This window comes from Lolium perenne, chromosome 7, assembly GCF_019359855.2.
Source record: "Lolium perenne isolate Kyuss_39 chromosome 7, Kyuss_2.0, whole genome shotgun sequence".
Classification (NCBI taxonomy): domain Eukaryota; kingdom Viridiplantae; phylum Streptophyta; class Magnoliopsida; order Poales; family Poaceae; genus Lolium; species Lolium perenne.
In genome coordinates, this window is record NC_067250.2 from 306,075,195 (window position 1) to 306,094,526 (window position 19,332).

At 48.1% G+C, this 19,332-nt stretch overlaps 2 protein-coding genes and 1 long non-coding RNA gene across 3 annotated transcripts; 1 reads left to right on the forward strand and 2 right to left on the reverse strand.

Moving 5' to 3' along the window:
• The first annotated feature begins 414 nt into the window (after positions 1–414).
• On the forward strand, positions 415–1,796 carry LOC127311883 (uncharacterized). Its single transcript, XR_007857959.1, has 2 exons — positions 415–705; positions 1,420–1,796. It is a non-coding gene; the product is annotated as an uncharacterized lncRNA (long non-coding RNA).
• A 1,724-nt stretch (positions 1,797–3,520) lies between these two features.
• LOC127315069 (putative F-box protein At4g22170) lies at positions 3,521–9,748 on the reverse strand. Its single transcript, XM_051345600.2, has 2 exons — positions 9,316–9,748; positions 3,521–5,214 (listed from the first exon to the last, which is right to left on the reverse strand). The coding sequence occupies exons 1-2, from the start codon at positions 9,623–9,625 to the stop codon at positions 3,971–3,973; spliced, it is 1,554 nt and encodes a 517-aa protein (XP_051201560.2). The 5' UTR covers positions 9,626–9,748; the 3' UTR covers positions 3,521–3,970.
• Positions 9,749–12,851: 3,103 nt separating this feature from the next.
• On the reverse strand, positions 12,852–17,125 carry LOC127315068 (uncharacterized). The gene is made up of 3 exons (XM_071824394.1): positions 17,096–17,125; positions 16,459–16,645; positions 12,852–14,292 (listed from the first exon to the last, which is right to left on the reverse strand). Exons 1-3 carry the CDS (start codon positions 17,123–17,125, stop codon positions 13,046–13,048), a joined length of 1,464 nt encoding a protein of 487 aa, XP_071680495.1. The 3' UTR covers positions 12,852–13,045.
• Positions 17,126–19,332: the final 2,207 nt, after the last annotated feature.

Below are 19,332 nucleotides of genomic sequence, written 5' to 3' on the forward strand. Positions count from 1 at the left end.
GCCGGTGCCTGCTCGATTGACGCCCGCTTCTACCTCAAATCATGTGAATCCGTTGGCCCCTGGCTGAACCTCCGCTGCCTGACCATGGCCCAATCCCGCCGCCGGCCCTCCTCCGTCCCAGTTGCCGTCGCTGGCCGCCGGGTCGGCCGGTCGCATCTCGCCGCGCTCTGTGTTGTGTTTGCTGGGAGGGAAGATAGAGTGCGAGCATATCATCCAACGATGGGTGCTAGCTAGACGTGGTGCCACGTTGGGTCCTAATTCACTAATGGGCTGTCAAACCGACTAATTACAACTACTGTGTTATGTGCAAGCAATTACCTGAGAAGTTGGTGTTTTGTGATAAAAAATATTGGGGTTGTGGTTTTGTGATAAAAAATCCTCAACTAGTGGTGTTAAGTGATAAAATCTCGATACACGGCGGGTTACGGCGGGTTGGGGGTTTTCAGAAACGCTTGCCCCCACTCGCGTTTCTACCTCTTGGCGAAGCGAGCGACGGCCCGGACCTCCCCTCGCGGTGGCGGCGCCGACCAACGCTGCCAACGACGCCGGCCGCTCCACCATATCACAGCCAGAAAGCCTGGAACTCCTGCACCTCCTTCTTCCCATCCCGCAACCGGCCGCTCCTTCTTTTCCGGCACCGCCGTTGACGACGCCGCCGAGATCTCTCCGCCGCCGCCGACGGCCGCAGAGCTGGATTTCTCATACGTAAGTACTGTCCAACTTCTTCCACTCCTCTCCCCTTCCACTGCTAGATGCGGACATAAGATTGATGCCCCTGTGAGATCCAGATCTTGATCTACTTCTTGACCTAGTTTTCTTGATCCAATTCTTGATATGCATGTAGTAACTAGGTTTCTTGATCTAGTTCTTGATATGCATGTAGTAGTTAGTTTGGTCTAAGTACTTGTTCAATTAACAGTATGGTGTGTTTTGAGTCCACGGTGGAGTGGCGTTGAATGGTTGTATGGTTGTACGATCTGTTTCCTGCTGATGCATACCTACCCTGGCTCAGTTTATTTGTAAACATGGTATCATCAGGTTGTAGTGTATATGGTAGCAACAGGTTGTAATAAACATGGTACTACACCTACACATATAGCCTGCATCTGCTAGAGTAATCAGGGCGTGCACATACTGTATGTGTCTCATTCCCTTGATGTATAGAGGGTGGAGCCCTACTGAAGATACAACAATTCATTAGCATCTGCTAGGGTAATCTGGTCGAACACAAACTGTCGTAGGTGCTGCCAGCCGTCACCTTGCATATGCGGGCATTTATTTCTTCTGAAGTCATATTTTCTATGTAAAATCATTGGTGTTTTAAACAACAATTAATTCGATTTTTTTTTGCTTAGCCTGATATTAATAGTATGGTTTATACATGGTTAACTTGGTGTTTCTCTTTCCAATTATCATCAGTATAAGATAATGGGGTTGCTATTTTTACAAGAACCTGCAAGAAGGATTGAGTGAGCTGCAACAGAAGATTGCCTTATTCTCAGAATCAAATGCTATGGTATCTACAAATGTGCCAAAAATTGTGAGATTTTCATCAATGTTGCTGCTAGGCATTCATTGTACAAGACCTTCCAGTGCTGACTTGAATTGGCAAACTTGTACTCCCTCCGGTTGGATAAAATTGACAACAAGTGTATGATTAGGGAGCAGTTTATGTACTTATTATGTCTGCGTCGATTAAACACGACCAGAGAGAGTAATTAGTGTTTATGTGCAAACTACTAGACATAATTCTATACTAATTGTTTGTACGGAAATGAATTTGCCTTTTCAATGACCGGAACCAGTGTCGGATGATGAGGATGTCATTGATGATCGACAACTACTGATGAGATTGTTGGCAAAAGCTTTCTCCAATATATAGAAAAAAAAAAAGACCCTTGGGCGAGCACCCAGTTGAAGATGCAAAATGACAAAATGAGCTTTAAGTTCTTGTTGCAAAAATATTAATAAGTTATGATGATGTCATATTCTGAGTTCATGTAATGCCTCTTGAGATACTGTAATTGCATAAAAAATGTGGCTGATATGGTGCCGAATTTGTAGTGTAAAGATTTAGTTTTTATTGTTGACAAAACTGATCGCTATGCAGATGAAAGTCTGATTTTTCTATCCGTGCGTGCCGAACAGCCGTAGCTGGGGAAGGGAATTAATTGGCAAGGGGATTGAGGTGAGGAAGTGGATTGGGTGAAGGGGGTGATTTCACCCAAAACCGGTGGGGTAATACACTGGAAAACTCATTAAACCCCCTGTGCCGAACAGGGCCTCAGCTGAAAAGTCAATCTGTTCAATTCATGAAGGTAGGTTTTAAAACACCACGTGCCACTTCAGCTGAAAAGTAGCTTACGATTGTTGCAATAGATGCGGGCAGAAAATCAGCTAGATCTTTGAGACCTGAAAATAAAATAAAATTGTACCATCAAACACTGTGATGATCCCTTAGGCCATAATAAATAGTGATGGTTACATACTGAAGCTCAACCCTCACTCTCAATTCTGAAACCATGATTGACCTTAACTGAAAACAACAACCAAACCTGTAGCCAGTTCTCGTGGAAATAGTCTTCCATGGGAACAAGCAGTTAGAGCAGCATCAACTACAAATGGGACAGCTTCCAGTATTTCCCAAGCAGGTAACTGAGGCCAAAGATGTGAATAGTCACCACCAAGACTAGAGGAGTTACTTATGCTGCCACTCCTAGCTAAAGAACCTTTGTTCACCTTTCTGAACATTGAGTTGAGAAGGCTTTAAAAAAATCAAGTTGAGAAGGCTGTCTACAATGTTATGTACAGGTGTTCCATGAGCTGAGTCCAGTGAGAGTGGAGGCCAGACAAGGTTGGTGCTCCCGGTACCACAACTTCAACTTCGGAAAAGAATCCATAAAAATAGGGTTCTTGGATAATGGGCTTGAAGTAACTGGTAATCGCTTCTGGCTGCTTCTACTTTTGGACAAACTGCTGGCAGAAAGAACTTGGGAGTTTCTCAATAAGAAGATACTCAGGAGTTAGTTGTGAGCCAAATGGAGCGCAATCTCCCATTATGCAATAATCAAGTGGTGGATGGTTAAAGTTCCATAGTCTTAACGATCGTTTATATTTGTTTGAACTTCCATTGTCTTAGAGAAGGATGAATGCATTTGAGAGGACCAGTAGTAAGTACATCTACGGACTCATATTTACGGCAACTGACTTACTACGAACAGTCGTGGAATTAATCACTCCTCGCCTTCACAGCCCTACATTCACAGAAGGGAACCAAAAATTGGCCAATCAATTGTTTCCACGTCTGTCCATAGGCTCAGTCCGTAAGAAATCTTTCACAAGTCTAGCATTTCTGTTTTTCTTTTTTACCTAACGATCGTTTATATTTGTTTGAACTCTGTTTAGAGAAGAGGTGCTCTTAGTGTACAAAAGGATGTCAAAAAGAAGTTAAAGATTTGTCAAAATTCAGATGTATGTACACACTAAAAAGTGATTATATAAATACATCTAAATTTAAACAAACTTACGACATCCTTTTATGGTAGTACATCTTTCAAGTGAGGAAATATCCATATTACACAGTTTTTTCCATCGAAATGATAACAACAAAGAAGAAGCTCACCGCAAAATACCTATGCCTAAATGCTACTACCTCCATCCTAAAGCTTAAGGCTTATTTCTTTTTGAGAAGTCAAACCAAGTAAAGTTTGACCAAATTTTTAGAACATTCTATCAACAAATATAATATTGTGTAGATACCGTAGGAAATATATTTCATCATCTATTTAATGATATTAATTTTATATTTTGCATGTTAATGATTTTTGGTAAAAGCTTAGTCAAACATGGCATAGTTTGACTTTTAAAAAATAATATAAGCCCTAAGCTTTTGGATGGAGGTAGTAATATACATTGAAACACTGAATGTTCTATATGGCAACATGCTATTACAAGTAACAACATAGCTGAATCACAGGCTCGGTGTGAACCAGACTTCCGACGGATAGATTGTTCCATAGTTACCACCACCCGACGGAAAAGCAGGTTCCAGTGTTTGCTTCTCCAAGTCATAGATCTTTACACCACTCCATTGGTTATACCGACGCTCAAAAGTGCTGTCATTCCTGAGTCGTGGAGTTGTGAAGTAGATACAGTTGGGTCTCAGCTGTGGGAATTTATTCATGGGTACAAAACCTGGGCTATTCTGTCCCAGGAACACTGCAAGTCCCCGCAGAGCCTTCAAAGGGGTCAGTGCAACCATTTTGCGACTCTTGAGATCACATCTGTCTATTTCAACCTTGACACAGTTTTCCTGATCAGTGTCGAGAATGACACGTACCTGCAGAAGATGTCCCCAAGGAGTTGAAACTAGGTATCTCGTGATAATATCACAGAAGTCACCATCGTCCTCTGCAATGATCGTTCTCTTTTTCAGCCCATGCAGTCCACTAAGGTCCCAAGACTTCAATGAACCTTCCATTGTCATCACAAAGAACCTACCACGGTGGTAGACACAATCAGAAAAACTATCGTTGCTTCCCCTTATCGCCGACACATGCCGCCAAGAATTGTCTCCTACTCTCGTAAAAGAGAGTTGCGAGCCATCTAAGTAGATAGCCAAGACAATGGTGTCACCGTCAGACGGAGAGCCGGAGAGCACAACTTTGTCGTACAATTCCATGCCCAAAGAATCCACGTCATGAACACGGTTACTACACGGGGTGTTACCGTCACTAACGTAACGGTAGCCCACGACATTCCCTTTGTCTCCATAGACCCCCTCGATGCACAACGGGAAGCTGGTGATTGGCGGAAGTGGAACTAGCGCCGCGGTGAAGGGGTCATAGAGGACGAGATCAGAGAGTCCATTAGCCACAACCAACCAGCCGTGGGAGGCGCCGCAGCAGGCCACAGCCTGGCCCCGGGGGAAACTGACCTTATAAGTTTTCTCGTCCACAAGGTTAATGAACTTGGAAGAAACAGTGGGATCCCACAGCTTACTACTTTTTTTGCTTCCAGGGAGAGGCTCCGCCGCCAAGGACACGAGCCATGGCATGCAGCGATGTGGAACGCCGGTGGTGTCCACAGTAGAGGCAGAGCGCCATGACGGACAGACAGCTCGGAAGGCGAGAGCCTCAGGTAGCTCCAGGAGATTCAGGATGCGGACCAGGAGATCAATGGGGAGGTCTGACCAGCCTGGACTTGCATAAGGCCCTGCCATTGTGAAAAAAAATCACGTTAAGGTATTCTGTGAAAGTACATGTAAGCAGATCTATATAGCCAGACAAACAAGCCCGTGTATGTTGCCCTCTCGGACAAAGAAGCACCATTCGGATGTCATGAAATAACAAGTGTGAAACACGAAATGGGAAACCGATTTGAAATCGTATAAGCTCCTTGTGTGTTTGCCTTTGAATAAGATATGACTGCGGTTGAGATTTTCAAATAGCAGAATAACTTTAGCCTCTGTTCGGAACAGAGGAATACAAAACAAAAGGAATAGGATTGCAAAAATATATATCAAATCTAGCTGAGAAGGATTGCCACTAAAATGCCCTTGCAGAACAAAGTGTACATACTAGTTCCTCCACACAAATAGTTCTAGCTCGGAAGGAATGCATTCTGTAGAAAATAACAGTATACACAAATTGTACAAAGAGTATATAATTTGCTATGGCTAGGGAACACGATGGGAGGCGACGCAGTAGAGATCGAGAGAAGAGAGACAGATTTGGTGTTGCAGTTGAGTTATTGAGTAAAACTTGGCAGCTACTCTGCCTACTAATAAAACCTGGCAGCTACTCTGAAACTACCACGCAGAAGCTACTAAAATTATCTAGCAAGAGTTCTGCAAAGGCTAACTGAGAATCATACCGGAAAAAAAAAACTTATGCAGTAGCCAATTTGCCATACCATGCAAAGAGAACCTAGTCTACATGCGCTGTTAGACTGAGACTTGCCCAAAACTTTTAAGCTATTTCCTGGGAGATTTGTTGACATCCCAAAATATCTGGTTGTCAATCCCTTGTGTCGAAGGAGGGGGTTGAGGGGAGGAAGGGCAGGCGGAGGAGGGTGAGATTGCTGGCTGACGACGGTGCCCCATGGTTTGTCCGTTTCGATTTCACGCCAAAATAGTCTAGGGTTCTTCCTCAATGGGAGGGGCGGCAGTGCGATAGAGATAGGAGGGTAACTGATAGAGCCTTTGGAAGAGCAAAGCAACAGCATCATAGAATCACAACATGTGTGATTGAGCATCTAGAAAATGTCGTTGCTATGGCTAGCAAACACATCATGCCCAGTAGAGAAGCAGAGAGACAAATTTGGTGCTACAGTTACTTGCTAGTTGAGTTAGAGCATCTCCACTCGCCCTCCCAACAGCCAAAAATAGAGGTGCCAGCGCCGAAATACTCCCCCAGCCACGCGCCCCAAAATTACTTTCGCGCCGGCGCGGCGCGTATTTTCATCCGGCGCCACCAGGCCGAACCCAATCCGGCGGGAGGCTATTGGGGGCGCCGGATGGCGCTAAAAGCGAGCGTGGGCCAGCTCTGTCGGCGAGACACGACTAATTTCCCCCAAAATAATTAGCTTTCCCGCCGTTCTTGGCGCCATACCACCCCGTTCCCCTTCTCTCTCGACTAGTTCCCGCCATTCCGTCCGCTAACCATCGCCTCCGCCACCCTAGCCGTCGCCTTGCTCCGTCGTCCAGCCATGAAGACGAGGCAGTACGTCGCTCCGCGCGCGTCGGCGTAGGAAGCCCTCGCCGCCAAGCCTGCTCCCGAAGAAGAGGGCGGCGCGGGCACCCATCGTCAAGGAGAGGCCGCCGGGCATGACCAACGCCGAGTGGGCGTTCGACATCCAGTGTCGGGCGATGGACAACGCCAGCCACCGCTCGAGGGAGGCGAAGAGGGATGCGGCAGCGGAGGCGAAAGAGGCTGTGTTGATGGAGCGGGTCGCTGCCATGGCGGCGCCCCACAGCCCGGCGCATCCGTCCGTCCCCGCCGCAGGGAGCGGCAGCCAGGGCAGCGTTTTCTCGCTATCAGCGTCCACCTCGTCGCCGTCGCCTTTGTTCCATGACGCCCAAGGTAACCCACCCCAATTGTCCCGCTTCTCGCCGAGCTGCCACGATTTTGACCCGCTTGGCGGGTTTAACCCCAACACCTTCGCCGCCCCAAACACTTCCACTGCCACCGATCTACACATGCTGGCGGCCGGATCGCCTATGCTCCGGCGCGCACTTCGTACAGTGGAGGCGGGCCTCCTCCTCAGCCCGGCCCTCACCCCGGCTACCAGCAGTTCGCCGCGAGCAGCAGCGCACAAGCGCCGTTCGTCTCGATGCCGGGCTACACCATCATGACATGATCATCGACGGCACCAGTGGGCTGCCGTCCTTCACGCAGCAGGAAGCCGAGGCGTACGCCGAGGATGAGGAAGAAGGCGACGACGCTGGGTGGGAGAACGACGTGTACACCTACGCCGAAGCTCTCGGAGAGATCGTGCCGGCCGTCGCCGACCCCAAGGGCAAGAAAAAGAAGGCCAACACCGCATCGGGCGCCGCTGCCGCGGCGGACCCGAAGAAGAAGGCCGGCGGGCTCGGGCCAAAGTGGAGCTCCAGGGAGGACGAGTGCCTAGCCGAGGCATGGAAGACCGTGAGCATCGACCCCTTCACCGGCGCCAACCAGAACGCCGAGTCTTATTGGAAGAGGGTGAAGGCCACGTTCGATGAGTGTCTGCTACTGGATCCCTACTTCAAGGCGCTCACCGCCGATCGCAACGTCTCCGTCATGTCTCCACCGTTGGCACATGATCCAACACGCCTGCAACAAGTGGCACGGCGTTGTGGAGGAGGTTCGCCGCGTCCACATTAGCGGCACCAACTTGGAGGATCAGGTACAGTCGTCGCTCCCACCATTCATTGCCCTTGATCACCGGCATTTCAACCGTCCGCCATTTTTGCAGATGCGCGCCATGATCACCGCCTACCGCGAGGACAATGACGACGTCGAGTTCAAGTTCGTGCATGTGTTCGCCCGGATCGAGACGTGCGACAAGTGGAAGGAGGTCCGGACTACCCTAGCCAAGGCCGCCGCACCGTTCGACCCGAACGACACGCCTACACCGGCTGCTGTTGGTCGGCCCGTCGGGAACAAGAAAGCCAAGGCAATGAGGGATCCCGCGCCGGCCATCGAGAAGCTCCACTCGTCCATCCTGGCGTGCATCGCTGCCGCCGCCGCGCACGCTGCCACGCGGGCGGAGCAAGCCGCGAAGATGGAGGAGGTGGCGTCGGCAAGGTGGGCGTCGGTCATGGAGAGGCAGGACATCAAGCTCGACCTGATCAAGGCCAACATCGTCACCAAGAAGAAGGAGGATCTGGCGATCCTGCTCATCGACACCAGCGGCATGGACGGCAACGTCAAGGCGTGGTGCGCCGCGCAGCGCGCCACCATCCTAGCGGAGAGTCGAGCTCCACCTACGCCCCCGCCCAGCACCGCGACTCCACCGGCCACTGGTGCTTCCCCATCGATTGCCTCATCGCCGATCGCTACGCCGACAACGCCCACCATCGTCCCCGATTCCCCGATTGAGGAAATCGCTTGATTCCCGTGTTGCCGGCCTGCGCGCCCCTTTTTTGGTTCGCTAGACATTTCAATGCTGCGATTTATGACGATGTGTTCGTCGAGATCTCCATTTGCTACGATGTGTTTCGTCGAGACAATGATCTTTTGGGCACGAAATCTGATCGGCCAACGTTTTAAAGTTTCGAATTTGGGGTGGGCGTTTAGGGGGTGCGGCTGGGCGCCGGTACCCCTATTTAGGGGTTAGGCGGCCCCCACACACCCCCCCCCCCCCCCCCCCCCACACACACACACACCACCCATACGGTCAGGCGGCGGACGCCGTATGGGGGACGAGTGGAGATGCTCTTACAGACTACAACTTGGCAGCTACTCTGCCTACTAATAAAACCTGGCGTTACCCTGAAATAGCAAACAGAAGTTACTCTAAAACTAGCACACAGAAATTACTCCGAATCTAGCACACAGAACTTACTCTGAAACTAGCACACAGAAATTGCAATTCGATTCGCCCTGAGTAAACTGGGCATATGAAAGTTAACAGGAAGACTAACAATTCGATAAAAAAAAGTATCAGAGAGGTAAGCATTGAGGCTCTATTACGGAGAACAAAACTAAGATAAAAAAATTGCATCTTTATGAAATAAACCATAGGATTGGCAGGAAAAATCGCATCTTTGGTCCATAAGGGCAATTGTTTCTGGATCTTAATAGGCGTTGCGGAAAATTAGCGTAGGCTTACCAAGAGCATCGGCTTTTGGGAATTCATAAGCGACGCAATTAGCAGGAAGGGGCGTGGAAGCTCCTCCAATGGCCTCCCCCCGATCCGAAGTGGGGGGAAGGGGAACGGAATCACGGGATGCGTGAAATCCGTCATCAAATAGGGAGGAATCACGAGCCTCCCTGGAAGCTCCTCCGACGGCCTTCTCCTTATCCCAAGTTGGAGGAAGGGGAAGGGACTCACGGGATGCGTGAAATCCGGCCAAGGAGGAAGAGCCGGCGAGTGTGGCGACGGAGCCGGCGGACAGCGCGCGTCGCCATGGGAGCGGCATAGGGTCGGGGTGGGGGGCGTTGGGCTGCCGGAGACGATGGTGGTGCGGCTAGAAGCTCAGCCGTATTTGTGTTTTTGTTTTCGTGGATTGAGTGGGGAGCGGTCCGGAAGAAGAAGAAGAAGAAGAAGAAGAAGGAGGAGGAGGAGGAGGCAATCCGACTAGACTGGGTCTTTCCACCCGTCAAATTAGACCAACTCTGAAATGCGCCACGTGTGCACACGAATCTCAAAGCACAGATACCTCAAAGCACTGAATCTTCTCCCAAGCTTCTCGGCCTGACGGTTTTGAACACGTCCTTCTCCGAAGTCTACTCTGCCACTGTAACCCGATCCTACAGCGGTACGTCCTCGCTCCTCATCTGGACGAGCAAATTGCACAAACCACCTATTTTTGCTGCATGTGTTACACATACTACTCATAATTGCTATCTTTCTTTTGCAGAAAATATCACCTTTACATGTATTCTGTTGCAAAGAGATCTAAACTTAGGATTAACCCACTCAACAACCAAACTGGCGACTGGGGTCCACCAAATTTACACATGGTTGAACCAGCCCTCCTAACACGAGTAATTTGGGAAATTTTTAACATAATTTAGAGAAACAATATGCATCAGGTGTCATACAACAAAATATTTAGATATAGTAATCCATCAGGTTTACACGTACACAACACCAAGTCGTATGCATGCAATCATGTCTTCTCTAACATAGTCTATCAAGTTGCACAACATCAGGTCACACCAAACAAAAGGTTACAATCAAGCCGGCTTGGGATTACAGAGGCCCTAGGGCGAACTCCATCAATGGACCCAAATTAAGATAACAAAAAGTCACATGAATTTATTCACAGCTTTTTTCTGAGACATGTTTACAAGAAATTAGGAGAGAGGACACGTGAATGTTGCAGCAGACTAGTAAAACTCAAGCCGGCTATCTGATGACTTTGGGTGAACCGAGGGTAGATGCTAAGGAACGGAAGTAGCTGCAAGTGTTGGAAAAGACAAATCGGTCCACCAGATTGAAAATTTTGGATCGAGAACACGAAAAACACTAGTAGAAAAGGGGCTTCCGTCCAACCCTTTAGTACCGGTTTCCTTACGAACTGGTACTAAAGGGTGCATTAGTACCGGTTGCATTGCCCAGGCCCCCTGCAACCTTTAATACCGGTTTGTGAAGGACCTTTAGTACCGGTTCGTGTCACGAACCGGTATTAAAGGGTTGGCGTCGAACCGGTACTAAAGGGTAGACCTTTCGTACCGGTTCTTGTCACGAACCGGTACTAAAGGTTTTCCTGCTCCCCACGCACCTCACCCCCCCTGTGGATCGCTTTTTTTGCTTTGTAAAATACAAATAAAAATGATAGAAAATAAAAAAAATAAAATGTTTTCAGATTCTTGTATGTTATGCAATCTACTATTCGGTGAAATTAAGAAATTCGAATTTTGACTTTTTTTGTAAATTTTTTTTGAAAAATGGTAAAACCGCATTAACTTTTGCATACGATGTCGGAAAAAAACTTATAATATATCAAAATCATCGTGGGAAAAATTTACATCCGAATTCACCTGGGTTTACCCGGTTAGCCCATTTTTAGATTCTCAAAATTCCAAATGAAAATATGAAAGCAGGAAGATTTTAGGTTTTTTCCAAAAAATTAGAATTTTATATTTTTTTATTTTTTTTAAATTAAAATTAATAATTATAAGATTTTTTTAATCCTAGAACATTACTATTACTTTTAGCAAATTATAAGATTTTCAAATTTTCAGGTTTTAGGTTTGCAAAAAAAATATTAAAAATTCAAAAAATAATGAAAAATAATATAAATTAAAAAAGTTAATTTTATTTATTTATTCAACATTATTATTACATCATTACTTTTGTTTATTAAAAGAATTATTTGCAATACAAATAATAAAGAAGTGTGACATCGACCAACATGTTAATAGGATTGATATGATACTACTATCAACAACATGCGCGCGAAGCATTTGGAAGTGAGACGGAAAGGAACTCGGAAGTTAAGCGTGCTAGTGTGAGGATGGGTGACCGATCGGGAAGTTTGACCATGGGTAAGTAATTTGACTAGAGATTAAGTGTAGTTATAGCCTTTAGTACCGGTCTCCAGCCCCGCGGGCTCCTCCGTGTCCACATGGAGGCACCTTTAGTACCGGTTCTAAAGCCCCTTTGGAACCGGTACTAAAGGGGGGTTTCTCTACTATTGAAATCAGACCAGCTCGGTCCAAGAGAATTACGCCCATCTTGCTCTCTCCCAAATTTCTTGCGCGCTAGGGCACAAGGTGGCCGTAGCAGGCTAGCAGCAGTCATTCTCCGACTCTCCATGCTACATCGCGAGAGACAACTCGCTCCGTACGAGATAAATGGCGCGTTGTGGTGTCATAAAATCTCTGAGTAGTTGTCTCCTTACTCGGTACATGTCGCAAGGGGAATTAAGGTGGGGAGAAGGGAGCAGGGAGAAGAAAACAGAGGGAGGATGCGTAGCTTTTCCCTTTATTTTGTAAATTCGTTTTTTCAAAATAAAATGTCTTGAAAAATATAATCCAAATTACGTTCCGTTTTCACTTTTGTCTTCAAAACTAGACCCATGTTGATAGATTTTGATTTTTTTTTTATGTACTTTCAATACTGGTATGGTTGAACTCGTGGTGTGTATCCAATTGTACTCGTATTTCAACTGATATGTACTTCTATTTTTAGTGTATTTGATGATGTTTTCCCTTTACTCAGTATCTGTACTTTCTCGTGTGCGCTGTACTTCCGTACCCGTACTTGCTCGCGTGCACAACTGTATTTATGTGCTTGCTCGTGTGCGTGACTGTACTTCTGTATCTGATGTGTGCGCGACTGTACTTCTATCCCTGTACTTGTTTGTTGGCGCAACTATACATGTACTTGTTCGTGTGGGTGACTGTACTTCTGTACCTGTACTTGCTCGTGCATGCGGCTGGACGTACGCCCGTGACCGGACATACGCGGCTTTACGCTCGTAGATGTAAGTACTAGAGCTGCTCTACTCGCGCGGGCGAGCGTGTCACGCGGGGCTGACACGTGTCAACCGTACGTACGTTGTGCAGGACGAAGTTTACCTCGGCGAAGATCAGTCTCTAGCTAGTAACCCTTTGCTTACCTTCGCGAAGGTCAGTCTCTAACTAGTGTACCCCTTGCTGGAGCCTGGAGGTCTGGACCTTGCTGGGCGTGTACAATAGATAGATGTGCCTCCTTTTCTTTTATAGTATGCCTTAGCCTTACATGTAGTACATATGTACCAGCTTTGGGCCCCTAATTTGGCTGGGCCCTAGGTCCCACGCAAGTTTATTACAGAACGAAACGAATCTTACAATTTACAACACGGGTTTCTCTAAAAAAAAAAAAATTATAACACGGGTTTGGTTAGCCATCATCGACTCGGCGTGAACCAGACCTCAAATGGACACCACGCTCCATGATCTCCTGCACCTGGTGTAAAAGCAGCATCTAGGGTCCGTTTCTTCAAGTCATATACCTTCACACCCTTCCATTCGTTATGGCGTTTATCGGAAACATTATGCTTTGTCAGACGGGGAGTTGTGAAGTAGATGCAGTCCGGTTTGAGCTCAGGGAATTCCTTGGGGGATAAAAGACCTGGGTTATTCTGTCCGACAAAAGCCGAGTGCCCCCGCAGAGCCTTCCCCAAGCTCAGTCGTACCATTTTCTGACTCTTCATATCCAGCCTGTCTATTTCCACCCTGACGTTGTTTACCTGGTGTTTGTCGAGAATGACACGCAGTTGCAGGAGACGGCCCCAAGGGGTCGAAACTAAGTACCTCGTGATAACACCATCAATGTCGTCATCCTTAGCAATGACTGTTTCCATCCACAGTTCGCCAGGTCCACCAAAATCCAAACACTTTAATCTCCCTCTCATCGTGACCGCGTAGAACCTTCGGCGGTGGTAGACACAATCTGCAAAGCCATCATCACTTCTTCGTATCCTTGAAACTTGTTGCCAACGGGCATCCCCTACCCTCGCGAAAGAGAGTCGCCTGCCATCCAAGTAGATGGCCAAAGCAAATGCACGACCAGCAGATGGAGAACCTGACAGGACAACCTTGTCATAGAAATGCCAACCCACTTCTTGCAAGTTATAGACACGGCCACTCTCGTAACACCCGTAGCGATACCCCATGAGGGTCTTCCCTTCGTCGTCTCCGTAGACCCCCTCAATGCACGAATCAAAACCGATGATCGGCGGGAGTGGAACCAACTCTGCGGTGAAGGGCTTGTAGAGGACGAGGTCAGAGAGCTTGTTTGCAGTGATAAGCCAGCCATGGGACGCGCCGCAGAGGGCCACAACCTGGCCATGGGGAAAGCTGACCTTAATAGTTCTCTCAGTGTCCAGGAGGCTGCGGAGCTCAGAAGCGGCAGCAGGCTCCCATAACCTACGCCACGCATGCCGCTGTGGATCCTGCGATGGAAGAGGCTCCTTCGCCAAGGACACGAGCCACGGCGAACGGCGAGGTGGGACACTGCCCGCGGCCGTAGAGGCAGAGCGCCATGACGGGCAGACAGCTCGGAAGGCGAGGGCCTCGGGTAGCTCGAGGAGATGCAGGATACGGATCAGGAGATCGATGGGGAGGTCTGACCAGCCTGGAGTTGCGTAAGGTCCTGCAATTGTGAAAAAACCATGTTAAGGTATTCTTTGAAGGAAAATATATTTAAGCAGATCTATATAGCCAGGCAAACATGTGCATGTTGCCCTTTCCGACAAAAAAGCCTCATTCAGATGTAGTGAAATAACAATTATGAAACATGAATCGGGAAACCAATTTGGAATCATATTATCTCCTTGCATGTTTGACTCTGAAGAGGATATCACTGGGTGAGCTTTTCAAATAGCAGAATAAATTTAGGCTCTGGTTGGAGCAGAGAATACAAAACAAAGGAATACGATTGCAAACAAATATCAAATCTAGCTGAGAAGGATTATCACTAATGCCTTTGCAAAACAAAATGTGCATACCTATACACAGATAAAAAAAATTACCGTGAAACCATAGGGAAACCCCTATGGTACTGCACACAGATAGTTCTAGCTGGGTAGATTGGATTCTGTAAAAAAACAGCATACACAAATTGTACGAATAAAACATAATCTACGGCAATGTGTAGCATCTAGAAAATGTTGTTGCTATGGCTAGGGAACACAACGGCAGCAACACAATAGAGATCGAGAAAAGAGAGACAAATTTGGTGCTGCAGGAACTTGCTAGTTGAGTTACAAAGTAAAACTTGGCAGTTACTCTGCCTACTAATAAAACCTGTCGTTACTCTGAAACTAGCACATGGAAGCTACTAAAATAATCTGCAACAGGTCTGAAGGCTAAATGAAAATCATACCGGCAAAAAAAAATTATGCGATTGCCAACTCGCCATACCAAGAACAACAACAACATCAAAGCCTTTTTCCCAAGCAAGTTGGGGTAGGCTAGATATGAAACCCAACAGAAAAAAGAACGAAGAAAGAAGAAATCATAATCTACATGCGCGGTTGGATTGAGAATTGACGAAAACTAAAACAGTAGAAGAAATCATAATAGGATGGCATACAAAAAGAAAAGAACCTAATCTGCAGCAACCGAACTGGGATTGAGTGGAATTGACCCAAAACATCTTTTTGAAGGGAAATGGAGATCATTATCACATAGATCTCAATAAATTATATTAATGGGAGTTTTGCTGCACTCCCCAAATATCTGGTCGTCAATTCCTTGCATCGAAGGAGGGGGGTTGAGGGGGAGGAAGGGCAAGTGGACGAGGATGGGTTCGTCGGTTGACGAGGGTGCCCCATGGGTTCTCTGTCTTGTTTCGCGCCAAAAGAGTCTAGGGCTCTTCCTCAATGAAGGAGGGGCAGCAGTGGAATAGAGGCTGGGATGGTGTATAGCCAGGCAAACAAGCCCGCATACGCTGCCCGAAAAAAATATCATTGTAACTAATAGAGCCTTTGGAAGAGCAAAGCAACGGCACCATAGAATCACAACATGTGTGATTGAGCATCTAAAAAATGTTGTTGCTATGACTAGGGAACACAGCAGGCGCAGTAGAGGAGCGGGGAGACAAATTTATTGCTGCAGTCACTTGCTAATTGAGTTACATACTAAAACTTGGCAGCTACTCTGCCTACTAATAAAACCTGGGGTTACTCTAAAACTAGCACACAGAAGTTACCCTGAAACTAGCGCACAGAAGTTACTCCGAATCTAGCAAACTAGCACGCAGAAGTTACTCTGAAACTAGCAAGCAGAAGTTACTCTGAAACTAGCAGGCAGAAGTTACTCTGAAACTAGCACACATAAGTTACTCTGAAACTAGCACATAGAAATTGCAATTCGATTCGCCCTGAGTAAACTGGGCCTATGCAAGTTAACAGGAAGACTAACAATTCGATAAAAAAAAATTAGAATACGAGAGCTAAGCATTTAGGCTCTATTGCGGAGAACAAAACTAACATAAAAAAATTGCATCTTTATGAAATAAACCATAGGATTGGCAGGAAAAATCGCATCTTTGGTCCATAAGGGCAATTGTGTTTGGATCTTAGGGGGTGTTTGGTGTGGCTTTTTTTGGCTTTTGGCTTTGGCAAAAGCCACCAAAAGCACCTAAATAGGTGCTTTTTTTGGCTTTTGGATTTTGGAAGCCAAAAGAATAGGATCTTTGTTTTTGGCTTCCAAAATCCAAAAGCCAAAAAAAGCACCTATTTAGGTGCTTTTGGTGGCTTTTGCCAAAGCCAAAAGCCAAAAAAAGCCACACCAAACACCCCCTTAATAGGCTTACCAAGAGCATCGGCTTTTGGGAATTCATAAGCGACGCAATTAGCAGGAAGGGGCGTGGAAGCTCCTCCAATGGCCTTCTCCCGATCCGAAGAGGGGGGAAGGGGAACGGAATCACGGGATGCGTGAAATCCGTCATCAAATAGGGAGGAATCACGAGCGTCCCTGGAAGCTCCTCCGACGGCCTTCTCCTAATCCCAAGTTGGAGGAAGGGGAACGGACTCGCGTCGCCATGGGAGCGGCATGGTGCGGCTAGAAGCTCAGCCGTATTAGTTTTTTTTTTTCGTCGATTGAGTGGGGAGCGGTCCGGAAGAGGAGCAGGGAAGAAGAAGAAGAAGGAGGAGGCAATCCGACTAGACTGGGTCTTCCCCACCCGTCAAATTAGACCAACTCTTAAATGCGGCACGTGTGCACACGAATCTCAAAGCACTGAATCTTCTCCCAAAGCTTCTCGGCCTGACAGACGTGCTGCCACCGCGGGCACGGGCCTCGCCTCGTCTCGCCACCACGAGCACCGGCCGGCCACGTCGTCGCGGGCACGCAGGCACCGGCCGCGCCTCGCCCCCGCGGGCCCCGGCCTCGCCTCGCCACGCTGCTACGAGCACAGGCCGCGCTGCGCCACGACGCCGGCCTCCCCGCACCTCGCCACCCTCGATGCCGGCAGCCTCCATCCCTAGGTGTTGTGGCGTGGGCGTGCCCTGTGAGTCGCACGGTTACCTCGTCTGTTTTAGGTTGTGACCGTTGGGGAATAAAATTTGAGGCGGACGTATGTGCGCGTCCGCGTGACGTCCACGTGTCCGCCGGGCGACTCAAACGGATAAATACACCGTCCATTTGAGTCTTGGACGAGGTCCTTGAAAGATCGAGATGTCGCCTAGAGGGGGGGGTGAATAGGCAATTACAAACTCTTGCGGATTTGTCTTGTATGAATGCGGAATTAAGCTATCGTTTAGTTTACAAGCACAAACCCTAAATATGCTAAGCTCAACTAAGTGTAACAATAGCAACTAGAGCTAAGCAAGATAGGCACAAGATATATGTAGCACAAGTGATAGCAAGATATATGTACTTCAAGCACGATGGCTATCACAAGGAAAGAGAGCTCGGGTATAGAAATAACCGAGGCACGCGGAGACGAGGATGTATTCCCGTGTTCCCTTGCTTTGCAACAAGGTACGTCACGTTTGGAGGAGTGGAGGTCCCACGAAGGATTCCCCGCGCCACGAAGGCTCACCCTATTCTCCGAACCACACCCACGAAGGATAATGGCCCTTTCCTTATGGTTAGCTTTTCCTCCGCTCCGGAGATGGCAAGCTCCACAACCACTTCACAAGCTCCACGAAGGAGAAGCCCGGGCCTCTTCACAATCTTCTTGAAGAGATCACCGGAGCACCAATCACCAAGCCAACTAGGAGGTCACCCTCCAAGAGTAACAAGCTCACGGTCTCTCACTCGAACAAATCGTGGTGGAGAGCTCAACACTATGCAATGATGCAAAGCAAGAACACCGGAGGTGTTCAAGTCCTTCACACTCAAATCCCACCAAAGCAACGAATGCTAGGATGAGATTGGAGAGGAAGAACAAGGGGAAAGTCAACCAAAGACTCCAAGATCTAGATCCCAAGAGTTTCCCTCACTTAGAGAAGAAATCGATCGGTGGAAGTGTAGATCTAGATCCCCTCTCCCAAATCCTCAAATATGAGCAAGAATGGTTGGAGGATTCAAGGGGGAGAGCAAGTTCTTCAAATAGTAGCAATGGAGGAGAGAGAATGGGAAGAACTGCTTGCTCAAGGTGGAAGAAGGGCTATTTATAGTCTAGGGAGAAAAATAACCGTTGGGGAAAAACCAGGTGAAAATAGGCAGAAAAACGGGCCAGAAAAAGTCCCCAGCCGGCGGCCCAGCCGGTTGACCGGAGCTGTGGCCGGCCAGGCCGGTCTGGGGTCCGGCCCAGCCGGACCAAGAACTGGGCGAGGTGCGCGCGCCGCGCTGGGCGGCGGAAAGGCCCCGAGCCGCGCGGGGAGCGGCCCGGCCGTGTGGGCGGCGGCGGCCCAAGCCGCGTGGGCGGAGGCGGCCCAGCCGCCGGCGGCGCGGAGTCGGCCGCGCGGGGGCGCGACGGGGTGCGAGCCGGGTGGGCCGCCGGACCGGGAAGCGGCCGGTCAAGTTCCCGGTTGGACCGGAGGGCAAGCCGGGCTGCCCGGCTGGTGGGCAGTGGCCGCCCGGTCGACCGGGTGGGCCGGCATGCAGTCCGGCAGGCCGGGCGGCAACCGGCCGCCTCCCCCCTTTTTCTTTTCTTTTCTTTTCCTTTTTCTCTTTTACCTTTTCTTTAATAACTATTGCTCCCGAACTCCGATTCGCATGAAACCAATTTTGTTGGAAAGATAACGACGAATAGAACCCCAACAAAAACTGGAAATATGGAGACTCCTCTCAGAACATTTTAGATGATTTTAGAGAGGGAGTCTCCCACCGTCAAGAACCGGTGAAGACGTCCAAACTCGAAAACGCAATAGAAGATGCATGCGGATTCCGTTTTCGATGAACTTGGACTTGTTGTAAAGCTAGCAACAAGCTCAAGAACCTCACATAGATAAACACCAAGAAGCAATAAGGATATGCAAAGTATGCAAAGGATTGAGCTCCCTAAGACGATGTGATCAAGTTACCCAACCGAAAGCCCCTCTTGATAGTGCGGCTATCTATCCTATAATCCGGTCTCCCATCAACCACCTTGAGACCGGTAAAAGGAAAACCTATCAAGGTCATACCTTTGCCTTGTGCATCCCGCTTGATCTTGATGATAACTCTTCAAGCTCTACTCAAGCCGGAATGCCTCACTTGATCATTGTTGCTTTGTGAAGACTCACAAATGCTCCCCCAT

Excerpts from the sequence above, each read along its gene's own strand:
- LOC127315069 (XM_051345600.2), bottom strand. The coding sequence starts at position 9,625 with ATGCCGCTCCCATGGCGACGCGCGCTGTCCGCCGGCTCCGTCGCCACA. Across the intron at positions 5,215-9,315 it reads CCCAAAAGCCGATGCTCTTG|GGCCTTATGCAAGTCCAGGC; the intron begins GTAAGCCTACGC and ends TCACAATGGCAG.
- LOC127315068 (XM_071824394.1), bottom strand. The coding sequence starts at position 17,125 with ATGGAGGCTGCCGGCATCGAGGGTGGCGAG. Across the intron at positions 16,646-17,095 it reads CCGGCATCGAGGGTGGCGAG|GAGAAGGCCGTCGGAGGAGC; the intron begins GTGCGGGGAGGC and ends ACTTGGGATTAG. Across the intron at positions 14,293-16,458 it reads CCCAAAAGCCGATGCTCTTG|GACCTTACGCAACTCCAGGC; the intron begins GTAAGCCTATTA and ends TCACAATTGCAG.